Source organism: Odontesthes bonariensis, chromosome 18, assembly GCF_027942865.1.
Source record: "Odontesthes bonariensis isolate fOdoBon6 chromosome 18, fOdoBon6.hap1, whole genome shotgun sequence".
NCBI classification, from domain to species: domain Eukaryota; kingdom Metazoa; phylum Chordata; class Actinopteri; order Atheriniformes; family Atherinopsidae; genus Odontesthes; species Odontesthes bonariensis.
The window spans coordinates 19,311,282-19,333,585 of NC_134523.1; the positions used below are offsets into that span (position 1 = coordinate 19,311,282).

Here is a 22,304-nt window from a genome sequence, read left to right on the forward strand (position 1 = left end):
GTCACTAATGCTGCTGAGTCACTAGAAAATAATTCTTTCAGGTTAACATGAACACTTAGTGTTGGAAAACCCTGTGTGTGTTGAAAGAAAAAAATGTTGTAATATGTCATCTGTTAAAGGAGAAAGTTTCTTTTTTGTACAGATGGTCAAGCTATAAATGTCTCTTTCACTGAGTGTCTAAAAGTATGCACAGCAGACGAGACAAGTGAAAATAAATGTTCTAATGGGGCTACGCAGTCCATTCAAATGTATTTATGAAGCACACATAAAGAACGAGTGTTGTATACAATATGAAGGCACAGCAACTGCAAAACAGATAGAGTAGAGAAAAATATGGCCATGGTAAAGCGAATAACACAAAGCTGTGTTTGTCCATAATACTTACGTTGATTTTTAATGATCAGTTTGTTTGACTGAAATTTGGTTGAGTAACCTTTCAAATATTCCAGGAGAAGTTATACAGACGCAAAAGTCATTCTCTGTATGCTGATTGTACTTTATTGTGTGTTTTATTATGTGATTAAGCCAAGGAAAAGATGCAGAAAAACACAATGAAAACACACTTTTATTTATGAAGATTGTTATCATGAAAATTCTGCTTTTTGATTAGATATTTGTTTCAATATAGTGTCTCTCCTGAAAAAAATGGCATCTTAGCAGTCTTTATATAATTTTTTTAACACTTTAAAAAAAGAAGCAGATTATCTATATAATGTGTATTCATTCTATATAAAGACCCATTGTATATCTGTTTATGTTGTCTATACAAAAATCTTATTTCACATATTTTCTTCTTAATATTATGATCGTTATTTCTTAACCATCTAATACACTTAATCTTTGAGGATATATTTAAAATGTAAAGATTAAAATTCTCTCTCTCTCTCTCTCTTTTTTTTTTTTATCCTTTTACAGCCTTTTTGTCTCAGTATCTTCCATATACAGACTGTAAATATTCCAATCAGTAGGTGGCGGTAAAGTTAGGCTTGGTGACGTCAAACCGGCTCCTTGACAAGGCGACGGTGTTTCGTCACTTCCTGCATATTCATCATGGCGTCGAGCAACTTGAAGCTGAATTTCTGGGAGAACGGACCAAAGCCCGGAGAGTTTTACTCTCTAAATGGCAGCAGCGGGACCGGTACTTCATGTGGACCTATCACACACACACTGTGAGTGTGGGTTCTCTTTAGGAACCGGAGCTGTTTAGGGTCGATTTAAGCCGAACACCTCTGTCAGTTTCGGTTTGAGCTCCGCTTCAGTGCTGTATCATCATGGAGAAACGGCTGCTAACAGATGCTAAGCTAACTGCCGGTCTACATAAGGTTTAATATTTTTTGGCGAATTGAAGATTGGGTTTTACTCGAGTAATAAACCATTGTACAGACTATTTAACACAACAATACAGCAACCATTGCAGTTATTTTGGCTTTGTTGTTGTACTGACTATAAACTGCGTTAGCAAAGTTAGCCATGGGGGATTTTTTTTGTTTACAGACGCGAAAACTTCTCATAAGGAGACTTCGTAAAACTACGTAAGACATTAGAAAGTGAACAACATAACCTGAGTAAATGGAGGATTTATTTTAGAACTGTTTGGTTTCGCATCTTTCAGAATAAATAATATATTTATGTGTTTTCTCGTATAGCAATCCAGTTTCTACATCTATGATACAATCATAGAGGCAATTCAGATACTTAAAATGTAACAGATATGGCAAAATGGAGCATTAAAACAGGACTTATATGACAATATTATGAACCCTGTACAAAATAAGAATTTCATGCTGAGATGATATAATGCAGGTGGTGAAAAAGAGACTCATTTTAAGATACAGATGCTTCATTATGTTGCATAATTAACCAATCCACCAAAACAGTGACTTTTTAATTAGTTGAGTTTGATCATTAAAATAACAAGTTGTTTTTCCCTATCTCTATAATTTAAAGTAACAATTAGTTCTGCATTTGGCTGCCACTTTCATCTCTTAAGTTATTGAGCTAAACCTTTTGTTAATTTAATTTAAAATCCATAATGTACACAAATTATTGCAGTGTCGTGGTATTTAGCTTGCTGATTAAATTTGTGATCTTAATGTCAATAGATGCGGACCTTGCGCCCAGAGATGAACAACTGCTGAAACGGGGCTGCAGATAATATATATTTTGAAATAATAGTGGAAATCAGACCTTTCTTGGCTTCATACATCCATCCATCCATCCATTTTCTATATTCGCTTAATCCGTCGGTCGGGTCGTGGGGGGTGGGGGGGGGTGGGGCTGGAGCCTATTCCAGCGGTCATCGGGCGAGAGGCGGGTTTTTCTTTTGGCTTCATCCAGCTATTTCATAGATATGAGGGCAAACTATTCTGACATAAAACGAAATGATTGTGATCAGGGAAAGTAAACTGCATTATGCAATATTTGTGACAGCTATGCTTTTACTGTGAAGGTTTTCTTAATGTTGGATTACGGGATATTATTGCAGGTATTTTCTCAATTTTCTAGCAATTTGCAAATTAAAGTCTTGGGAAATTAGTTGAGTCTTTGATGCTGAGCCTGACTTTGGCCAAGTTTAGAAATGGTTATTCAATCCATAATCGGTTTATTAACAAGTTTATTTAAATTCTGGAAAAAACAGCTTTGTAAGAACAAAAAGTTTTCAACTATAAGATTAAGGATTAGAAATAATCTGAAAGGTACTGGGTTAGGGTTAGGTAACCCATACCTCAGAAGGCTTCCACCTGTAGGTAGACATCAAAGCTTTTATACAGTCATGTTCACAGATCTTTGTATTCTGACTTACGGTTAATGACAATAACTCCTTCCTCTCCTCAGCAAACCGATGGTGACTGGGACATCAGTGCTTGGTGTGAAGTTCACAGGTGGCGTTGTCATCGCAGCTGACATGTTGGGCTCATACGGCTCTCTGGCTCGGTTCAGAAACGTCTCCCGTCTAATGAAGGTGATGGTCGCTGTTGAAAAAAAACTGCTGTGATGTAACTGAGTGAAAACGTGCTGAATCTGTGTTTGTTCTGCAGGTGAACAGCAACACTATCCTGGGGGCGTCAGGAGACTACGCCGACTACCAGTACCTCAAACAGGTCATCGAACAGATGGTGTAAGCAGTGGATCGGTTTAAAATACAACTCACTGCCTCTTTATTACGTCAGTCTAAAAACATTTTGGTTGATCTGGCAGGATCGATGAGGAGCTTCTGGGTGACGGTCACAGGTACAGTCCCAAGGCCGTCCACTCCTGGCTGACCAGGGTAATGTACAACCGCCGCAGCAAGATGAATCCTCTGTGGAACACAGTGGTCATTGGAGGTTTCTACAACGGGGAGAGGTGAGACTTTTACCTCACTGCTGTAATTTCTAACTTTCCATTCAGATGTAGCTCGAGAAGTATTTCCTAAAATTTGTAAAAATGACAACAAATGTTTATTTCTTTCACATTAACTCCTCCTTATTCAGGTCACTTGTGATTTCAAGTATTCATTTGTTCACACCTGGTTTTACATTTATTTTTGGGGGGTGAAATTAAAGATTAAAATCTTCTAATTATGTAGTTTTTTTTATTAATATTATTTTGTAAATAAATGTATAAACTGAATTAATCAGATTTTCGTTTTAAAAAATGGTTAATTTGTCATTTATTTTTTATTAGATTCATTTTTAATGTATTTAATTTTAATTCAACTGTCTTTTTCCATACGCCTCTTTTTAGTTGCATACTTGAAAATAAGTACATTTTTTTTGTTTAAATCTGTTTAATTGATGTACTACTTTCTTTCTTCAGTCTTTTTGTTTTTATTTGTATTTATTTAAATATATGTCTAGTCATCACTTTATCACTTTGTTTCCATGAGAAAACTAATACGTCCATGTGTCATAAAACCTGCTGACATAAAAAGAAGTCTAATACAACTCCCAGGTTGTATTTAACCAACAAATATCAAATTATATTTCGATGATGTAAATATGAGAAATAATTATTCACACATTCCTGTTGAGTGTGTACTCACACTCAGAACAAACGACTATAAAAAAAACGGGTTAATAAATCAGCTTCTTCTCTTGCCTCTCACCTTTGTTTTCTAAGATAAATAACCAGGTGACCATCTCACCTCTGTAGTTTCCTAGGTTATGTGGACAAGCTGGGTGTAGCATATGAGGCTCCCACAGTGGCCACTGGTTTTGGAGCGTACCTGGCTCAGGTGAGTTTGATCTCTTGGTTCGAATGTCAACAAGATCTAAGTTTTTATTATTATGTTATTGATGAATTTAAAAAAAAAAAAAGATTAATGAAAGGACTTTCTGCTTGTTGCTGTTCACTTCAGCTTTGTTTAAACTACACATTTACAGCCACGTTTATAAGGAGGTAGTGAGCGACCGTGAGGAACGTGGCCTTTATGTTGTTCTGTGAATCAGTTTCAGCAGTTTGAAAGTGAAATCTGCTGTCAGTTATATAAAAGACGTGTTCAAGCACTGAATCGCTGGAAATGTGTGAATGAAAGTGGCCTGAAGCTCTGTAGACTGAGTGAAGCCCACAAACTGTGTGTGCTTGTGTTTTCAGCCTCTGATGAGGGAGGTGTTGGAGAACAAGGTGGAGATCACGAAACAGGAGGCTCGTGACCTGGTGGAGCGCTGTCTTAAAGTACTGTACTACAGAGACGCTCGTTCCTACAACAGGGTGAGTCTACGCCCCATCATTCATATTAACAGAGGTTAAAAATACAGCGTTTATTTAAAGTGATAGTTCGGAGTAGATTCACCCTAGGGTCATTTGAACCGTGAAATCCAGCCAAGTAGCCCACCCGAAGTTTTTTCGATCTTGGCTGAACATCAGCTGAGTTACTGAGTTATTCCGAATAGCTTAGTACAAGCGCTAATGGACCCTGGCAGTATCTCCAAAATTACCACACTAAAATCACATGCCATGACACCAAACTTCTACAGTAGTACAAATATGGTCTGTACTCACAAAACGATGCATTTTGAAGTTTGTACATAGTCCAGGAGTTTATTATTATCAACACAAGTCTAATAGCTTCTCTGCTGCTAAAGCTGCGTCGACGTCACTTCCTTGATCTGGGAGCTTCAATGTAAGATGAGGGTTGATCTACTACTGTAGACAACAAAGCAAGGCTGCTCAATTTCTCCATTGATAAAATAAATTCACAACTCTACAACATAAAAAATCATATAGAATATAGCATATACTTTGTTGTCTACAGTAGTAGATCAACCCTCATCTTACTTTGAAGCTCCCAGATCAAGGAAGTGACGTCGACGCAGCTTTAGCAGCAGAGAAGCTATCAGGCTTGTGTTGATAATAATAAACTCCTGGACTATGTACAAACTTCAAAATGCATCGTTTTATGAGTACAGACCATATTTGTACTACTGTAGAAGTTTGGTGTCATGGCATGTGATTCTAGTGTGGTAATTTTGGAGATACTGCCAGGTTCCATTAGGGCTTGTACTAAGCTATTCGGGATAACTCAGTAACTCAGCTGATGTTCAGCCAAGATTGAAAAAACTTCGGGTGGGCTACTTGGCTGGATGTCACGGTTCAAATGACCCTAGGGTGAATCTACTCCGAACTATCACTTTAAGTTGTTCGGACCCAATTGCTCTTTATTCTGTTTTTCTAATTATATACATATATACATTGTTGATTTTTTTTTTTTTTTTTTTTTTTTTTTTTTCCAGACTTTAGAGTAACTGTACACAAAAGAAAATTAGTATTTTGCAGTAAATCGTGGCTCATTTGCTCCTCATATCATGTGATGCGATTTGATGTTTGTTATTTCAGCATGAAATTGCCATAGTAACCGAGGAGGGTGTGGAGATCATTGGTCCTCTGTCATCTGAAACCAACTGGGACATTGCCCACCTGGTCAGGTAGGGTCCTTTCTTTTTGTTGGTAATAAAGGGTTTGACATGATTGTAGCCTAATTTCTATGTAAGGATTTATAGTAAACCAGATTTTCAGAAGGTTAAACATCATGTCGACAACTCTGCTTTAACTTCTTTTTCTTGTCTTGTTTCTGCGCAGCGGGTTTGAGTGAAGATGACCTGCGAGTGTTTCCCTGCTGCATCAGAAATGGCTACTCACATGCAACTTATCTGTACCGATTTAGTTTCTTTTTGCTTATGGTTACTTTTGTATAACTGAAAATAAATGTGATAAATGACAAACTTATTGTATTTCTCTTTTCTTCAGAAAACTTTATTACATTTCAGTTCAATAAATAATTCGGGAATAGAATTATTTTGTTTAAATTTGTTTCAGTCTAACTACCATTAAACTAGTCATATTTTTGTGATCATGAATATCCTGTGTTTTTTTTTTCAAAATTCTAGTGTCAGACCAATCATGTTTCATTGGAGTCAAATGCATAATTTGGTAAAGATTGTGATATTTTTTGTCTTTTTTAGTTTTTATGTAATTGTACTCCACATTTGTGTCTTGCCAAATTACACCCGAACAAGACTACATGGATACTTTGTTATTGCACATAAAAATATATGCAACAAAACTTTGTGCAGCATTCCCATACCAGCAGCAAATGAAAATAGATGCATAGAAATAATAGAAACACTAAAAGTGCAGCATTAGTAATTACAATATTGCACATCTCATAAATTTCCATACGTATGAAAAGTTTATTTTTCCCGCATATTTTATGCGCTTATTTTATAAGTAGCTACGTTAAGCGTGTGTGTTGCTGATTGTGTTATAAAACTCATTTGACTTTCAGTTTCCTTACGTGAAGGCGCGGCTGTTGCTAGGCAGGTTTCGCAAGATAACTTCATCTGTTTTGTAACTGGGCAGACCAGAAAGCAGCGTCCAATCAGAAAAACCTCTATAAGAAAAATAATTCCATTCCACGAATAGAAATTCACCCACTTTCTGTATCCGAGTAGATGTTTGACAGCTGACCAATCGAAGTAGACGTTGGCTTTGTAGTCAGGCAGACATAACAAAGTCGTCCAATCACAAAAAAATCTGAAAGGGGATTTTTGCTGTATCTTGGCTCAGGTACTTTCTTTTTCTTTTTTAAAATAAATATTGAAATATGAGTAACCCGCCCGATCATACATTAAAGAGAGAATTAACTGATTATTGTCCTGAATTATTTTGAAATTGAAAATAGCGCGTAAAAATCGGTTTGAGAGATCTTTCATTGCTTGCTAGCTAATGCTATCTGATAGCACGTAGCTAAGTTTGCTATCTAGCCTTCAACAGTTAGCGACATCTTCAAGGTATCCGAACAAAATATCATTAGACGTTTTGATATCACTCTTCTCTATAGGAAACACTTTTCGTTTTCTTTGGCTTTCAAGCGTTGTTAAAATTTGACCGAATTCAATTCAGCTAACGACTGAAGGGCGCCTATGTTGTTCGCTAGCCAGCTAGCTTGGCAGTAACATGTTGAGCTGGGTCAGTGTGTTGGTGCGACTGTGTTGTGTAGTAAATGGCAGGCACATGACCATCGGCGCTGCGCCCGCTGTAAACACGGCAGTCAGACCTGACATGGTAGCTCTGCTGGCACACGAGCATTTCCAACTAATGCTTGCGGGTGTGTCGAGGGACTGTGGCCAGCGGCCGATTGAATGTGGCTTCTTAAAGGCGTGTGACCCGCTCCGTTTGTGGAAGTTAGTGACAGCACTGTGACAGCTGACATGTGTTACTACCCGGCAGCCAGCAGGCCTTTTTACCAGCTGTCAGCGGAACCGCGATGGATTCTTAGCTTAATGATAACATGGTGTGATGCTGAAATGGATCGAGTTGCTCCGGTCGGGCTGCAGGTGCTGCAAAGACCCGAAACCGGTGACAACAGCAGCTTCAACGCCTCCGTACTCAGAAAAACACTAAACTCACGCCCGTTTGCACATTGGAGTCTCTGGTACATTTTGAGTTAGCACTTTTAAATTCAGATGCTCATTTCTCATATTATTGTTAGTTTTAATCATCTTAACGGCTTGAGTAACTCCGGCATGAACAGGTGATAAAATGAAAGGCCCCTGGGAACCTGAGAGCTGACATGCAAAGGCCCGCCCTTACAGATTAATAAGGTTTCTCTTGATAGTCATAATGTGTACTATATTTTTTTGTGTTTTTTTTTTTTTTTTTAGTGGTTGATATTATACTGCTTGGTTTCATATAATTTTGTTGATTATTTTGATCTTTCTGTGATTATTCAAACACTTGCTCTTCAACATGACAAACATTCATGTGCATGGCTGTTTATTGTTGTGGTGTTACATCTCACAACTATAGAGGGAGCCAAAAATGAGAAAAATAATTGCCAAGTTCTCGGTGTTACTTCAGGCCTCTGGGCCTTGATGAGGGTTAGCTTTAAGGACCAAAGCAGCTTTTTGTACCGGGCTGTAGATGTTTTTCTCTGTTGTAAAGTTAACCATTTTAACGCTGTGGTCTACATTGATCAGCTCTCTTTTTGAGGCAGTTTTTTGTGCTCTTAGATGATGCTGGTTTAGTACAACATACCTGTACCACCCAGTGCCATTATTCACCTTGATATTTTATCAACACAGGAATCCTAAAATGGTTGATTAACAAGAAATTCATCTGTAACAATTCTGATAAATAATCAACCGTATGAGTCACTTTCAAAGGGAAAAAAATGTCTTTTTTTAGCCTCTCAGATGTGACTATTTGTTAGTTTTCCAGCTGCAATCTCGGCCTCTGTGTTTTAGTTTCACAGTAAGTTGGGTAATAAAGGAAGCCAACGTTCAAATATATTCAGGATGACAATAGTTATTGCCCCAAATTTTTCACATCTAGTCTTCTGTAACTAGATAAACCACACAGGAGATTTCCTGAGTGTTACTGTGCATTAAAGCGTCTGTACAGATCCAAGGTGACGCCTGGATCTGTACAGACGCCTCATCAGAGAGTTTTCATGGAGTGTTTCTTGCCCATGTGTTCTCAGATGGTGGCGATTAGCACCGGTTAGTCGGTCCAGATGTCGGAGGACCAGCACCACCCGCGGGCTGAAGCCTCCCAGCGAGGGGAGGGCGCTCTGGAGGCAGCGGAGGGCGACACCGAGCCCAGCATGCTGCTCCAGAAACTGAAAAGCAACATCTCGTAAGTCTTGCAGCGAACCAGAGAAGTTCTGTGGTTTCTTAAAAAAAACTAATTCAAGAGGAAAATCCATGAAGCTGAAAGTCAGAAGACAGTTGTCTTGATGTGTGTTTTCAAAGGTCTGCATAAGCGGAGCAGTGAATGAAACGCTCAGTTAAAACAGCAACGTAAAGAGGTTAATCAGAGATAACTGAATATTTCTTCTCTGTTTTTTATGCGTCTCTCAGTGTCAGTGAAAATATCCTGTGAGGTTGTTTTGGTGATTTAAAGCTGCCGCCTTGTTGTGAGGGAGCGTCGATAGGTGCTTAAACGCATCGTGTTTGAATGAATGTGAGCAGGTTTCTGAGTGGTGCCTTCTCTGTCTTGCAGTAAGAATGTTCAGACCAAAGTGGATCAGATCTTGGTAAGAACTAAACTTTGATCTTTAAAATCCTGCTGATTAAAAAACTTCGAGGCCTGCAGGTCTTTTGGGAAGTTTGTGCCTCCTTGGGGCTTGGCTTGATCTTTTCTGTTCTGCTTCAACAGCAAGACGTCCAACGTTTCTCTGACAATGACAAGCTTTACCTGTACCTCCAGCTGCCCTCTGGACCCGCTTCTGGGGACAAAAGGTCAGAGAAGTCCAACTATGTAATGCGGGGCAACGAATTTAGCACAGGTCCCGTTTTTAACTGTATTTTTTAAAGGTCTTTTGTGCATCTCTTGATGTACTTGTATGCACGTGATGCTTTTAGGTTTCATCTTTTATAGAATATAGCGCAGGGTGCTCCTATATCATTACAACCAGTTATTTAAAACTGAATTCTCTTGGATTTTTACTAAGCTGTTGAGAAATTATTCAGTAAATAATCTCAGTCACCCAGTTCATGATTTTCCAAGAGGTGTTGACTTACAGGTGAATGGATTTAGTAGCTTATTCGATGCTTGAGGACCATCCCCCTTTTTGCCCAGCAGTGTTTGTCTATCTGAACTATCTTCAAGCTTCTACTGCTAACTTCAGTTACCTATTAATTAATTAATTATTAATTAGTTACCTATTAAGTAATTTAACCTGTGTTTGGTATGAGGAAATTTTTCGGGAACTGGCGGACCCGTTCAATAAACTTTATCGAGTATATTTTGGCAGGGAGAGACATTCGTGGTTAATACGCAGCTGAATTTTTATGTTTGTGGACAGTAGCAGCGACTCCTGTTCATTCAACACAGCCGACCAGCTTCACACCTGTACCTGGATCCGCAGTCATCTGGAGGAGCATTCGGACACCTGTCTGCCTAAACAGGACGTCTATGAGACATACAAGTGAGAAAACACACAGATTCACCCCCTGTTTTAATTAGACAAAGAGAGACGGGCAGATTATAATCACGTTAAAGCAAATAAGGATCAGATGTAAACGAATGGAGCGAGATAAGAACAGGCCAGAGTACAGCCTACAAAATACGAGTGGTTAAATCATAATGGTTGCTCATGTCCTGGTTGTCCCACTGTTTGGTGTATGGAGGTTACATTAATTATTCTTTTTCATTAAGAATTTGAATAAAAAATGTTAATAGTTGACTGACAATCCCCTGTTTCTGCCCGCTTTGTGCCTCAGGAGACACTGCGAGAACCTGCAGCATCGCCCCCTGAGCGCTGCCAACTTTGGGAAGATCATCCGAGATATTTTCCCTAACATCAAAGCGAGACGACTCGGGGGCAGAGGACAGTCCAAATATCCTTTTCTTACAGTCGAAACAAACGAGAAAAGATGGACAGTCTGCTGCTGTTCTGGAGCTGAATGAATGTAACGGCTCAAAGAGTTGCTTTTTATTTCCCTGAGCATACAGAGAGCTACGTCTTTATCAGCCAGGCGAGCAATCAAATGCATTTATCATTCCAATGATTGTTATTTATTTGAAAACAACGATAGCATTGAAGGATTGTCGCATAGAAAAACATTTGGTGAATACAGAAACACGATAAGCTGCAGATGAATAAGTTATCAGATCAGAAATCATGCAATTTCATTCAGCTGCTGACAGCCAGAAAAGGTAATAATAATGATAATGATAATCATATAAAACAAAGACAATTATGAACACTGTTTATTAATCTTACTGCAACCAACCCAGCTTTCACCTGTTTTTTGGGGACCCGACACCGTTTAAAAATCAATTTTTTGCTTCCACTTATATGGAAACTTGATGGAAATGCTCAAAGTTCAGAAAGTACACGTCATCCCCAACAATCTCAGGGGCTAAGATGAAGCAGTTCACGACTTCGGTTTCCAGTCAAGCCACCAAAACTACACACAAAGGACTGCTGTTTGTATTTAGAGTTACAGCCATTAAAGACCTCTGTGTCACAGCCAGGATTATACCAACTAAGAACAGCTGTCATTCAGAACAGAAACAGAATATCGCCGACATTTTCTCACACAGACCTCATAGTTGCAGTGCATGCAAACACTTACAAGGATGGGGGTCTGGTTAAATGACCCAGTCGAGCTGTGACCGTAGCAGCTCCTCTAGTTTTCTGCCTAACTGCAGAGGTTCAGACCTGTGCCTGACAGACACAGCTGAGGGTGTGCTGAATACAGCAGCACCGATCACCTTCATTTTTAGGTCTTCCACCTGATTTGGCCCCTTTATCGGATGCTTTTATTCTCAGGCTGTGAAGGCTGCCGGTTGAACTCCTTGACCTGCTCGGCCGATACGTACTGTTACAGCGGCATCAGGAGGAAGACGGTTCTCAACATGCCTCTGCTGCCCAACCTGGACCTGAAGAATGACCCGGTACTCATACACCGACTTTGTTAACGTGTGAGAAATGTGTACATTGCTTTTAGGCGAGCCCGAGCTTACGCTCGTTCCTCTTTGTTTCCAGTCGGAGCTGACAGAGCTGGTCCAGACCTACAAACAGGAAGTGACGGAGGCAGCATGTGAGCTGATCTGTGATTGGGCGCAGAAGATCCTGAAGCGTTCCTTCGACACAGTCGTGGAGATTGCTCGGTACCTGATCCAGGAGCACATTGTAAACCCTCGCTGCAGCCAGGCCGAGTTGGTGACCTCTGCAGCACTCGCAGGTGCGTCTCTCTGTCTTTGGTCTTGTCTTTGTTACTTCATTAGGACCTTTTCTGGTACTATCACTGACCTTCATGGGACCTGTAATCCTCATGGGAACCAAAACAGATTATCATTGAGGCAAGATACTGGTTATGGTTAATTCCAAGATGTTTATTGAGGTTATTTTTATTGGGTTTGGCTGCCTTTAATGAATTAACGCGATGTCCTAATCCGGAAAACAGTGCAAGTTCGTGTGTGTATATGTGATCATTTTAGATTTGGACTTTTTGATAAACAAGGACTGTTCCTGGAAAGTGTGGACAATTACTGGAAAGTTGGTACATATTTTGGAAACTGGGGAGAGTTTTAGAGAGAAGTTGTTTTTATTTTAGACCTGAATTCTTCCCTGCATGTAGCAGTAAGGAGGACTTTGAACCTAGAAATTAGATGATAAAGTGGGCTGGTCCTGGGCTTAAAACTAGTCCCACTGGACAGTTTTTTTTAATTTTTTTTTTAAAGCTGGGACATTGCTAACTCAAGACTTTGTTAAAGCAGCATGAGCACTGAATAGCTGCAACATAAATGCCGCTCCTGTTCGTGACGATATGACTCAGCTGTTGCTCTTGTTGCTTGCCTGCAGGTGGCCCCGCTAAAACGCACAAAGTCATTAAGAAAACTCCCGTGGTCTCTAAAGCTGACGGTGACGGGGCTCCAGATCAGAAGGTTTGTTCCTGAACAGTCGCGGATCTCATCGATCCGCATGTTCGCTGCTCACTGCTTCCTCCCTGTCTGCAGAAGGAATCCGGAGACCCGTCCTTACTGAAGCTCACATCTGGAGATAAATCAGCAGCAGTAGCCAAATCTTCTTCAGCAGACGCTCCTCCTCCTTCCTCTACCTCTTCCTCGTCTCTGCATCCAGCGGTGAGTCAAAACAACTTTATTTCCTTCAAAAGCAGCTGATGTGCTGCTGTTGAGAGAGTTGTAGTGCCCCATGCAGCGGCCGCGGTGGCGTCTGATCTCGTCTAAACCGCAGAAATGGTTTAACTAGAATTAAATGAACAATTTCCTTTTAAGCTGCATATCACCCTGTGGGTTAAATTCCCAACCTTCTGATCTATTCTGTAACAGCTGCTGGATCTGCTTTGTGTCGTTAAACACAAAGGCCACACCATCGGTGGTCACTACTTGTCAGATATGAAGTGTTACGGCCTTTTTTGAGTGTGATTTAAAAGCGGGCTGACTGTTGGCTACAACAAAAAGCTGATATGTTTCAGTTAGTACAGTAATGAGTGGGGAAATCAATAAAAATAACACAACTCTCTGACTTTGCTGCAGATGCAGGCGTTCATGAAGCAGTTACCCAGAATCCTCCCTCGCAGCTCCATCCCTGATAAGACCCTCTCTGTCCGCTCCTCTCCGCCCTCGCTGGCTCCCAAAGATGCATCAGGTGTCGGCGGCGCGTCCGGACACAGAGGTCCAGCTGCTGCTGCTGCTGCTGCCAGCAGTGGTGGGGTGAAGGTCATTGCCATGGCAACGCTGCCCCAGCAGCAGGTCGGTCCTGTCCCTCTTATGATCCTGCCTCAGGGCTGTCTGTCCTATGAAAGGGAGAAGATTGCCCCTCCTCCCCCTCTCCCTGCTCAGCAGCAGCAGCACACTCCGGCGGCCCCCACCTCTGTGGTCCAGAAAGCACGAGGAAGCGCCACCAAGCGCCCCCTGGAGGGCGTGTCGTCAGGCGGCAGTACTGTCGGTGTGTCTGGTGGCTCTGCTGTTAACGCTCCTCTGGTGAAGCGGAAACGAGGACGACCGAGGAAACCTCGTCCGGAGGATTCCCTTCCTGCTCCTCCCGTTGCGCTTCCTCCTCAGGCTCCGCCTCCTGCACCTCCCTCACAGCCTCCGGTCATCACCTCCTTGACCGGCGGTGTCATCCAGAAGGCTTCTTCCTCCTTGTCGTCCTCCTCGCAGCCGGTGCTGGAGCTGGTGATCCAGGAGCAGTCGGGGCTGCTTCTAAGTCAGCTGCCGGCGATGCCGGACACGGTGCACCAGCTGGTGGAGCACCGCGGCGTGGTGGTGCAGTGCCAACCTGGCGGGACAGCCGAGCCAGATCGACAAAGCAGGCCGCTGCTGCTGTTCCAGAGCTCGGGGAACTCCAGCTTGGAGCTGGCGCCGTCAGGACGGACCCCGATGGTGGAAGTCATCCAAAAAGCTCCAAGACCGAGCAATAACAACACCTGCCCCGCTCCTCTTCCTGGAGCAAACCCCCAGCCGCCTCCCCTTCTCCTGCCCACGCTGCACGAGGAGCGAGGCGAGGTGGAAATAACACTGACGCCCGGGGAACTGCCGCCTCCCTCCACCTCTGCTGTTGCTCCCGTCTACTCCCCTCCCGCCTCCCCCATCATGGATGTGAAGCTTGAGGAGGAGGGAAAAGAGATCAGCAGCTCCTCGAAGAGAGAAGGACATTAGCTCTCATCAATCTCCTCTTTGTCTTTTTTTTACTGTCCTCCCTCGCACAGCTTTTACCTCACCTGCTCTGAAGCTCCGCCCCTTTACCTCTCCTTCTCTTTATTGGTGGAAATCCCCGATTGGCGGCAGCAGCAAGCAGCCAATCGAGCGGGATAAATGAAGCCAAAACGTCGGCACTCTGTCCTTTCATCGACTTAAACGCACTTGTAAACTGAACCTACGATCCTGTAACTGCATGCGTGTCTGTGCGTCGCCCGTAGCCGAAACCAGAACCACTCCTCTACCCTCGTTCCCTTCCTCCCTCTCGCGCTTTCTTGTTTTCCTCACTCTCAAATTTTCCGTGCCGAGGTTTCATCGTCTGCTGCTTTGCTTCATATAAAAAAAGAAAAACTGAAAAAGAAGAGATTCATGCAAAGGAAGTCGGGAAGTTGAAAATAGGAGGGAGACGTGTTCGCCTGGATATAGTCGATAGATATCGTAGGTACTTACGGGTCTGAGCCTCGTGAAGGTTCTATGTGCTTCAATTAAAAAACGGCCTCTTTAACAGAGCCCAGCCTGGATCCCGCTATTCCTCATGAAAAATAGCTGTTTTTAGTCCCTGTTTTAAACAGCTTTGTATTTCTGATTGTGGATGTGTGAGAAAGTAGCCCTCACCCAAAAACTCGTTTGACATGACTCGTCAGTGTTGATGTATATTTAAATTGAATTAATTATTCCAAGTCATTTTTCAGAAAACAGATTCGAACACTAGAACACTTAAAAGTCGGGTCCTGCTTTTCTTCCATCTGAGTCGCAGAGCTTCAGAAACACTTCGTTAAACCTTATTGAGCTGAGAATCAGTTCTAAACCAAATACCTGGTTGACTAAAGCAGCCGGGTCTCATGCGTTATGACTACACATTTTTTTTGTTGATGTTTTGATGTCGATTCACACTGTGGACAAACTTTTTAGCGGCCTAAAATAACACACTAAAAGTTAAAAATGTGTATTAATGACCCAAATCATGTTGACTAAAGCTTTTTAAATTCTGACACAGCTCGAGATGAAGCTACAGCCGACTGCTTTTAAGTTAACTTACCACACAGACAAAAAAAAGATGGGGGAGATTGCTATCTTGTTTTCGGCCCCAGACGTAACAAATCTAGTGGTCCAACAGCTCTATAGCTTGTTTAAAACTATATGTGTGAAATCTAACAAGTAGATCCTAGAAAGGAGTGAAGGTGAAATATCCAGCCCCCGATGATCCCAAGCAGACCCGACTTTTTGAGTTGAGCGAGGCACCAAACTGCTTCATGAACACTCAACAGAGCTGATGCAAGATGCAAATAAATGATGATATACGCTGACGTGCTCATCCAGCTCAATCCCAGCTGCAGCAGCCGGAGTAAAATTCAATTTGTCCTCAAGTGCTGAAGAAAATGCTTCAGCTCAGGCACTTTGAGCAAAGCACAAAGATACCTGCCACGTGGCACTAACACGTTAAGATGCAGTAAAAATGACCAATTTATGGGAGATATTTTGCATAGGATTAGCTTTCTTTGCACTAAAGCTGTTTTAGCTAGCTGGCTTAGTTCTCGTTGTATATTGCCATGCGCCCTTTGCACTAACTTAACCACCTCTTTGAGCTCGTCACTGCAGCTCTGTCTGGATCAGCAATGTGAACCAGCCGTCATCGTTTCACTGACTTTGGATGTTAAAAAAAAAAAGCCATTTTGTCCTTATTTTAAAGTCATTTTCAGTTGAGACACCAACTTGAGCTCAACTTTTAATTTCAAACCTCTCAGTTTTATACTCCTAACTGCTCACAAATTAGAAAAGCTGCAGTTCCTGAGCTACAGAAAATTAAATACAGCCGTCGAAGACGCTCTTCTTCACTGAAAATAGACCAAATTGGATTGCGGAGGCTGTTTTTTTTGGGGGCACTATTGTAGTCCTCCTTTTAGTTTTGATGCATGAAAATCCTCATTTAATCTCTTTAGTGCGTCATATTTGATTAAAACATGGTTAAAAGAGGTTAGAGCTTATTCTCAAATGTCTCAGGCGCTTTAGAATAACTTCATATATCTGGTCTTGGTGACTTTTGCAGGGTTCACATCCTGATAAACATCTAGAATTAAAACTGTTCAGAGGATTAATCGATAAATTTGAATATTTGCTACTTGTTTGAACTTAATTTATTTAGCAAAAACAAGTCGGCAGAAGGAAGGATTTCCTCCTCCTCCTCATATTTGCTGATTTCTAAAGGAGTTTGACCCTATGTCGTCATGGAAATGTCATTTCACTGCTGTTCTTCACCTCTGCCGAACGTCCTCTCGCTCTTTGAGAGGGCGTCGTCTTCATTGTTGGTGCTAAACACCGCAGGGCTTGATCTTGCTGTCTGTCCTTGCTGTTTTCTATCCCCAGTGTCCTTGTTTCCCTGCATCCAAAAGCTACAGATCAGTCAAAGGGACCCTTGAAAATGTCAGACTTGTTGCATGATGGGAAAGCGAGTTTTAGAGAAGGCCAGCTGACGTGCTTGCTGTTTTTACCACTGCCCACATTTTCCTGATTAAAATGAACAGTAATACTATGTGTTGTTCAGTCACATGAGTTTAGTGAAGTGCCAATATGCCACATCTTCCCTCGTGGGGGAGCAACAGCTTCACTGAAATGTCTCGGTTTGAGCCTCAGCCCTTTTCAGACAGAACCGAAACAAACCGTTGAGAGATAAAAGACGGAGTCTGTGTACGTTATGAATTTGTTCATTGAGATAATAGATTGACGAGTATACATGGGTGATGTAGCGTTCTGCACTCTGCTCGAGGCTGACAGTGGTCGGCGCTATTTTTTATGGCAAAAAATTTGGTCAGAATAAAAATCCTTGTTCAGACGTTACTGTGTTCAGTGGAGAGATTAGCTGTAGGTAAAAAGGAGATGAATAAAAACACTCTTTCATGTTAAAGTTGCTGTAACTGGAGGGGTTTGAAGAAACGAGACGTGTGATTAAAGGCAACATTTCACTTGTTGGGCTTTGTTTGCAGCAATAGTGAAGTATGAATGCTTCTTTAAAGGCCTCAGTGTGCTTCCAGTGAGCTGGTCCTTTACAACAGTGTCAAAACCTCGTCTGGAAGAGACCTTTACGCCTGTCAGATGACCTGGATTTGTGTCAGCAGCCAATCGCGGTCGTGTTTTCTACACTCGCAGTGGACAAGGAATAGGTTGATGATCATTTCTGATGTTGCCGTGGTCTTTCTAGTTCTGCTCGATGAAACAAATGTTACGTTTAAACCTGGTCAGGTCCAGAGTAAAGACCTGGATCCCCACCTGGGACTCGTAACTTGGGAATTTTGATAAAAGTTAGTTTTACTTTGCTCTGGACTTCCAGACCTTTGTTTGGGACCAGTTGATCTTGGCTCAGGTGCTTGGAGATCCTGACTTAGACACGTTAATCTTGACTTTGGACTTGACTCGATAGATTTTTTTCAGACTTTTTCTTTTTTAAATGCTCTTCTTTTTTGTTACTCTTTACTTTAGACCTGCTGGTCTTGATTTGGAGCTGATTTAGAGGATTTAACCAGCACTTCCTTTCTGGTGCTCCGAGGCCTGAATGTTTTCAAAATCCTTTCGGTCTAAAGTAAACTGAAGCTTCCTTTGGGGAAGTCTGGAGTGGTCCAACAAGTTGCACTTCAATCACTCATCCATAAACATGTCCTTTTACTTGTTGTTCCGAAATTTCTAACCTCTTAATACAAGAGACGGACGATCGTGATCTCAGATCTGATCTCAAAGTGAAATGTTGCTTTTTGATTTAATGGTGATGCAAAAAGGTTCAGACTGAAACCGGAGGTTATGCAGCAGCTGTTTCCGTCTGCTGGACCTGCTGGGTTAAACTGGTCCAACTGGAAAACATGACAAAGATCTAAAAGGTGCTCAAAAATAGCACCGTTGAAGTCAAGTGGAACGAGGATCCAGTTTGAAGCAGCTGTGGACATTTCTAAGTAACACCATGTCCAGTTGAATGCAATTTGGCTCCTCTAGACAAGTAAAGAGCCCGAGAGACGAGTAGCTCGGAAACTGGGTTTGGAGTTCTGGAGTGTTTCTTAAAGTCCTGTTTGACAAGATGTTTTGGAGCAAGTCAGCACGCGTGCACCAGTTCAGCTCAGTTTGAACTCGTATATGGAAAACTTTGGCCTCTTGAACATGTGCTGTTCCCTTCATGTGAGAACGTTTGTGGAAATCAAAATCAAGAATATGTCATGATGATTTGGGTCTGTGTCAGATATGTGTAATACCCTGAGAAATGAGACATGAAACTGCTTTTGTAAATGGTTTCAAGCAACTCACAAACCCCAGTTTGGCTGAGCTCATCTCTGAATAGGAATGACGGGATGTAGATGTTTTGTTGGAATGTTTTTTCTTTCTTATGTTTTGAAGAAGCCCGAAGGATCAGCAGGACTCTGAAGGTCCAGCTCCAAAATGACGTGGAAGTCAAGGCCCAGTTTGGCAAAGACACTGGATAGACTGGAGATGTGGAGTTCTTTTCAGGATTTCCAACAAAAGAAATCTTAAGAAAACTCAAAGAGATGGTCAGGAGCTAGCCTTTGAAGGCAGGAAAGCTCTAGCATGGCCCAGTTTGATTTACTTTGGTCCAGTTTGGCCCAGTTTGGCCCAGCCAGCTTGAAAGTGGAGCTGGTTAAGGGAAACTTTCACTGTGGAGCCGCGTAGCTCAAACAAACAAACTAGAAACGGGTCAGATAATCAAAGATAAATGGATCGGGATTCGGGTAGCGGTGTGTTGACTCTGAAGGATCAGAGCGAATCAAACAACGCCCTCTGATGTCACTTCCTGTCCTGTTCCTGTTGTTGTTTATTGAAGTTAAAGTGAGACAGAGAAGCTTTAAATGTTTTATGACCAAACATTTTACTGAAACTTTTTTTTTAATTCCTGAACAGCAACATTTCTGACACTTTGGGGATCTAGATCGCCAATAATTACCGGCCAGGGGGGCTCAAGTGAGATCAGATTAAAAAAATCTGTGTAACAACATTGATCTTTGTCTTTAAAACGTCACAAAGTTTCACAGATAGAAGAACCTATAAAACAAAGTGGATGTTTACGGATTAAATAGAATAGAAATAATTAACGGGAGCAGCTAAAGGAAAAGCCAGTTTAGAGCTAAAAGACTACTTAAGAGCGAAGGTGACGAGATGACGAGACGTTTGTTTGAGCGAGCTGATCCTGGTCAACCCTGCAGTTAATGTGATGATGGTGAACTCTCAGTCTGACGTCAGAGTAGCTCTGTTTGCTGTCAGAAGCCCACTCGTTTTTTTTAAATGATTTTTTTTTTTTACTCCAGAAAAACATTTGTGTGGATAAGATTTTCCCGCCCTGAGTGAGGCCTCGCAGGTGCTGTGCCTCCCAGGCTCAGGAACTCTGGGTCACGTCGTCCTGAGTGGGATTTTGACACCAAGCAGCTTCTTGCTGCTGTTTTCTGTTCACTCTGAAAAGATGAGGAGTCATCAGTGCTTTCATAAATCTGTTGTTTACTGCTCTGTCGTCTGTCTTTGGTTCTGTTCGTTGCTGTGTGTCCGCTGTTTATTACAGTTGTACAGCTTCTCGATGTGCAGTTTTTCTTCCTCTTAGTGTAAAATTGTTTAAAGTATGTTTTATTTGCAGATGACACCGTCGTCTTCCTGCATGTTTTTTTTTCCCTGTGGTTTCTTGTCCGGTTTTCTAGATTCTCACCTGTAAACGTTTGCTTTTGTTTATCTGTGACCTGCTGGCTTTGTGTTGTTTTCTTTTGTTTGTTTTCCTCCTTATTTTGCACTTTACTTCTGAAGTAAAAAAGATATTTTTGGTTGGTTTGCTTTGGAGATGACAATAAGCAGTGAAATGCACCTTTACTTTGCCCTGTTAGTTTTGCTTGTTAGTTTTCGTTTGTTTGTTGTGAAGAGAAACAGAGTGACGGAGGACAGAAGCCAGGACATTAATGTGAATCTATTTTCCTACATTGATGGAATAAAAGACGTGACGTTCACTTATTATGTGATGCCTTCTTTCCCTCTCTTCCCTCCCATTCTTTCTTTTTATTTCATCACATCTCTGTCTGATTCCCCCCTTTTTTTCATTGTCTCTTCTCAGTCTTTCTATTCAAATGCAGCAGAGTCTGAATCTCTTGGACCACTACTGAAGATTCTTTTGATTTTAGCATTTATTTCAGAAACAGACCCAAGGATGTTTCCATGCTGAGCAGGATCTGACAAAGCTCCAAACAACTTCTTACCGTGTCAGAAATGTTTGAGGAAAGTCTGTGACTCTTTGGTCTCCAAGTGGGTCTTGAAGACATTGACTATTATCCCGCAGCAATGTGAATCCTTTTGGAAAAAGCTGGAAAACCACAGGGAGGAAGACGTGTCTCGTCCTTTTTTTGGATGCTACTGATCCAGTTTCAATAAATCAATCAATTGGGCTACTTGTTTAGCACCAAAGATGGAAACTGAAGTGCTTTACAGTGGTTCAAATGCAAAGAAAAAAGTAGAAAAGATTCAAAAGTGAGCATTAAAAACTACACCAGCTCAAAGCACTGAAGGGACCGTGCTCTGGGAAAACAAACTGAAGAAGAAAAGATCATAATCAGATCATATAAACATTCAAAAATAGTATTTCCGGATCATAAATATAGATAAAATTATGTGAAAGGTACGTTTGAGATAAAAAAAAAAGAAAAAAAACCCAGACAGACCATTTGTTGAAAACAATTTAACAGAAATTTAATGAATTTAGGGACCAGACTAAAAGTTTGGTATAAATGAACTGTGGGTTTTAGCTCTTACCTCAGGTTTAATCAAGAGGCCTTGGCTGGAACAGTTAATTAGATAAAAGTGAATGTAAGTCAAATTAGAGTTAATTTCTGTTGTACATTTGAGACAACCGCAGTTTACCAAGTGCTCTACAAGCTGAACAAATAAAGTATATTTAACAGTCCCTAAAACAGCAATAAATATGTGTTAAAATGGGCAGTAAAGCATCAAAAAGCATAATTTCCTTCTGTAGTGTTTCTCGTTTCGTCTCCTGTTTCTTTCAACTTTTTCTCTTCATGTTCTCCCTTACTTGTCCACCTTTTATGGTTTTTCCTCCATTAAAGGGATAGTTCGCCTCTTTTGACATGACGCTGTATGACATCCCATACCGACAGCCTGCCGACAGCCGCGCCTGTTACGGTGTTTACTGCTCGGAAGCAGGGGACTGCTTGGTCTGCACTTCGGTCTGCTCGGTCTACACAGCATGCAGTGATACGAAGGGAGAGAAAATAGCGCCAAGCGATTGTGAGGTCTGACTTTTTTCTGGAGAACGATTTTGTGATGCAAATGTATTACTCTTTTGAACGCATATTGTTTTGAGAAGCAAAACGCTTTATTTTTGTGGCCCCAGCCAACTAGCCGGACTACCTTCTTCAACGCCAAAACGAGGCCGGAACTCGGCTCACAGTACACATTGGGGGGTAAGAAAATGTTCATAAACGATATTGCTAGTATGGGATGTCATACAGCTTCAATTATTAGTTTCGAACTAATTACTAGTTTCTAATATTTAATATTTAATATTTAAGATTAATCCTGTCCTCAAGACTTAGGTTATACAGACAGAGACTGAACAAAGAGGTTTGAAACACGTGAAATAAATCAAACTCATATCTATCTACCAGTCA

The 22,304-nt window shown here is 41.3% G+C and overlaps 2 protein-coding genes across 2 annotated transcripts; both read left to right on the forward strand.

The window, feature by feature from the left end:
• Positions 1-1,025: 1,025 nt before the first annotated feature.
• psmb4 (proteasome 20S subunit beta 4) lies at positions 1,026-6,203 on the forward strand. Its single transcript, XM_075449221.1, has 8 exons — positions 1,026-1,169; positions 2,836-2,962; positions 3,039-3,118; positions 3,199-3,345; positions 4,135-4,216; positions 4,576-4,692; positions 5,818-5,906; positions 6,061-6,203. Exons 1-8 carry the CDS (start codon positions 1,051-1,053, stop codon positions 6,071-6,073), a joined length of 774 nt encoding a protein of 257 aa, XP_075305336.1. The 5' UTR covers positions 1,026-1,050; the 3' UTR covers positions 6,074-6,203.
• A 797-nt stretch (positions 6,204-7,000) lies between these two features.
• Positions 7,001-21,298, forward strand: rfx5 (regulatory factor X, 5). The gene is made up of 11 exons (XM_075449554.1): positions 7,001-7,047; positions 8,963-9,117; positions 9,484-9,517; positions 9,640-9,722; positions 10,289-10,411; positions 10,707-10,823; positions 11,808-11,886; positions 11,978-12,176; positions 12,797-12,879; positions 12,952-13,077; positions 13,492-21,298. Exons 2-11 carry the CDS (start codon positions 8,996-8,998, stop codon positions 14,614-14,616), a joined length of 2,091 nt encoding a protein of 696 aa, XP_075305669.1. The 5' UTR covers positions 7,001-7,047; positions 8,963-8,995; the 3' UTR covers positions 14,617-21,298.
• The last annotated feature ends 1,006 nt before the right edge of the window (positions 21,299-22,304 follow it).

Bases quoted from the DNA above. Each gene is read 5' to 3' on its own strand.
- psmb4 (XM_075449221.1), top strand. From the start codon at position 1,051: ATGGCGTCGAGCAACTTGAAGCTGAATTTCTGGGAGAACGGACCAAAG. The intron at 3,119-3,198 runs GTAAGCAGTGGA...TTGATCTGGCAG, and splicing joins CAGGTCATCGAACAGATGGT to GATCGATGAGGAGCTTCTGG. The intron at 4,217-4,575 runs GTGAGTTTGATC...TTGTGTTTTCAG, and splicing joins TTGGAGCGTACCTGGCTCAG to CCTCTGATGAGGGAGGTGTT.
- rfx5 (XM_075449554.1), top strand. From the start codon at position 8,996: ATGTCGGAGGACCAGCACCACCCGCGGGCTGAAGCCTCCCAGCGAGGG. The intron at 9,723-10,288 runs GTCAGAGAAGTC...GTTTGTGGACAG, and splicing joins CCCGCTTCTGGGGACAAAAG to TAGCAGCGACTCCTGTTCAT. The intron at 12,880-12,951 runs GTTTGTTCCTGA...CCCTGTCTGCAG, and splicing joins ACGGGGCTCCAGATCAGAAG to AAGGAATCCGGAGACCCGTC.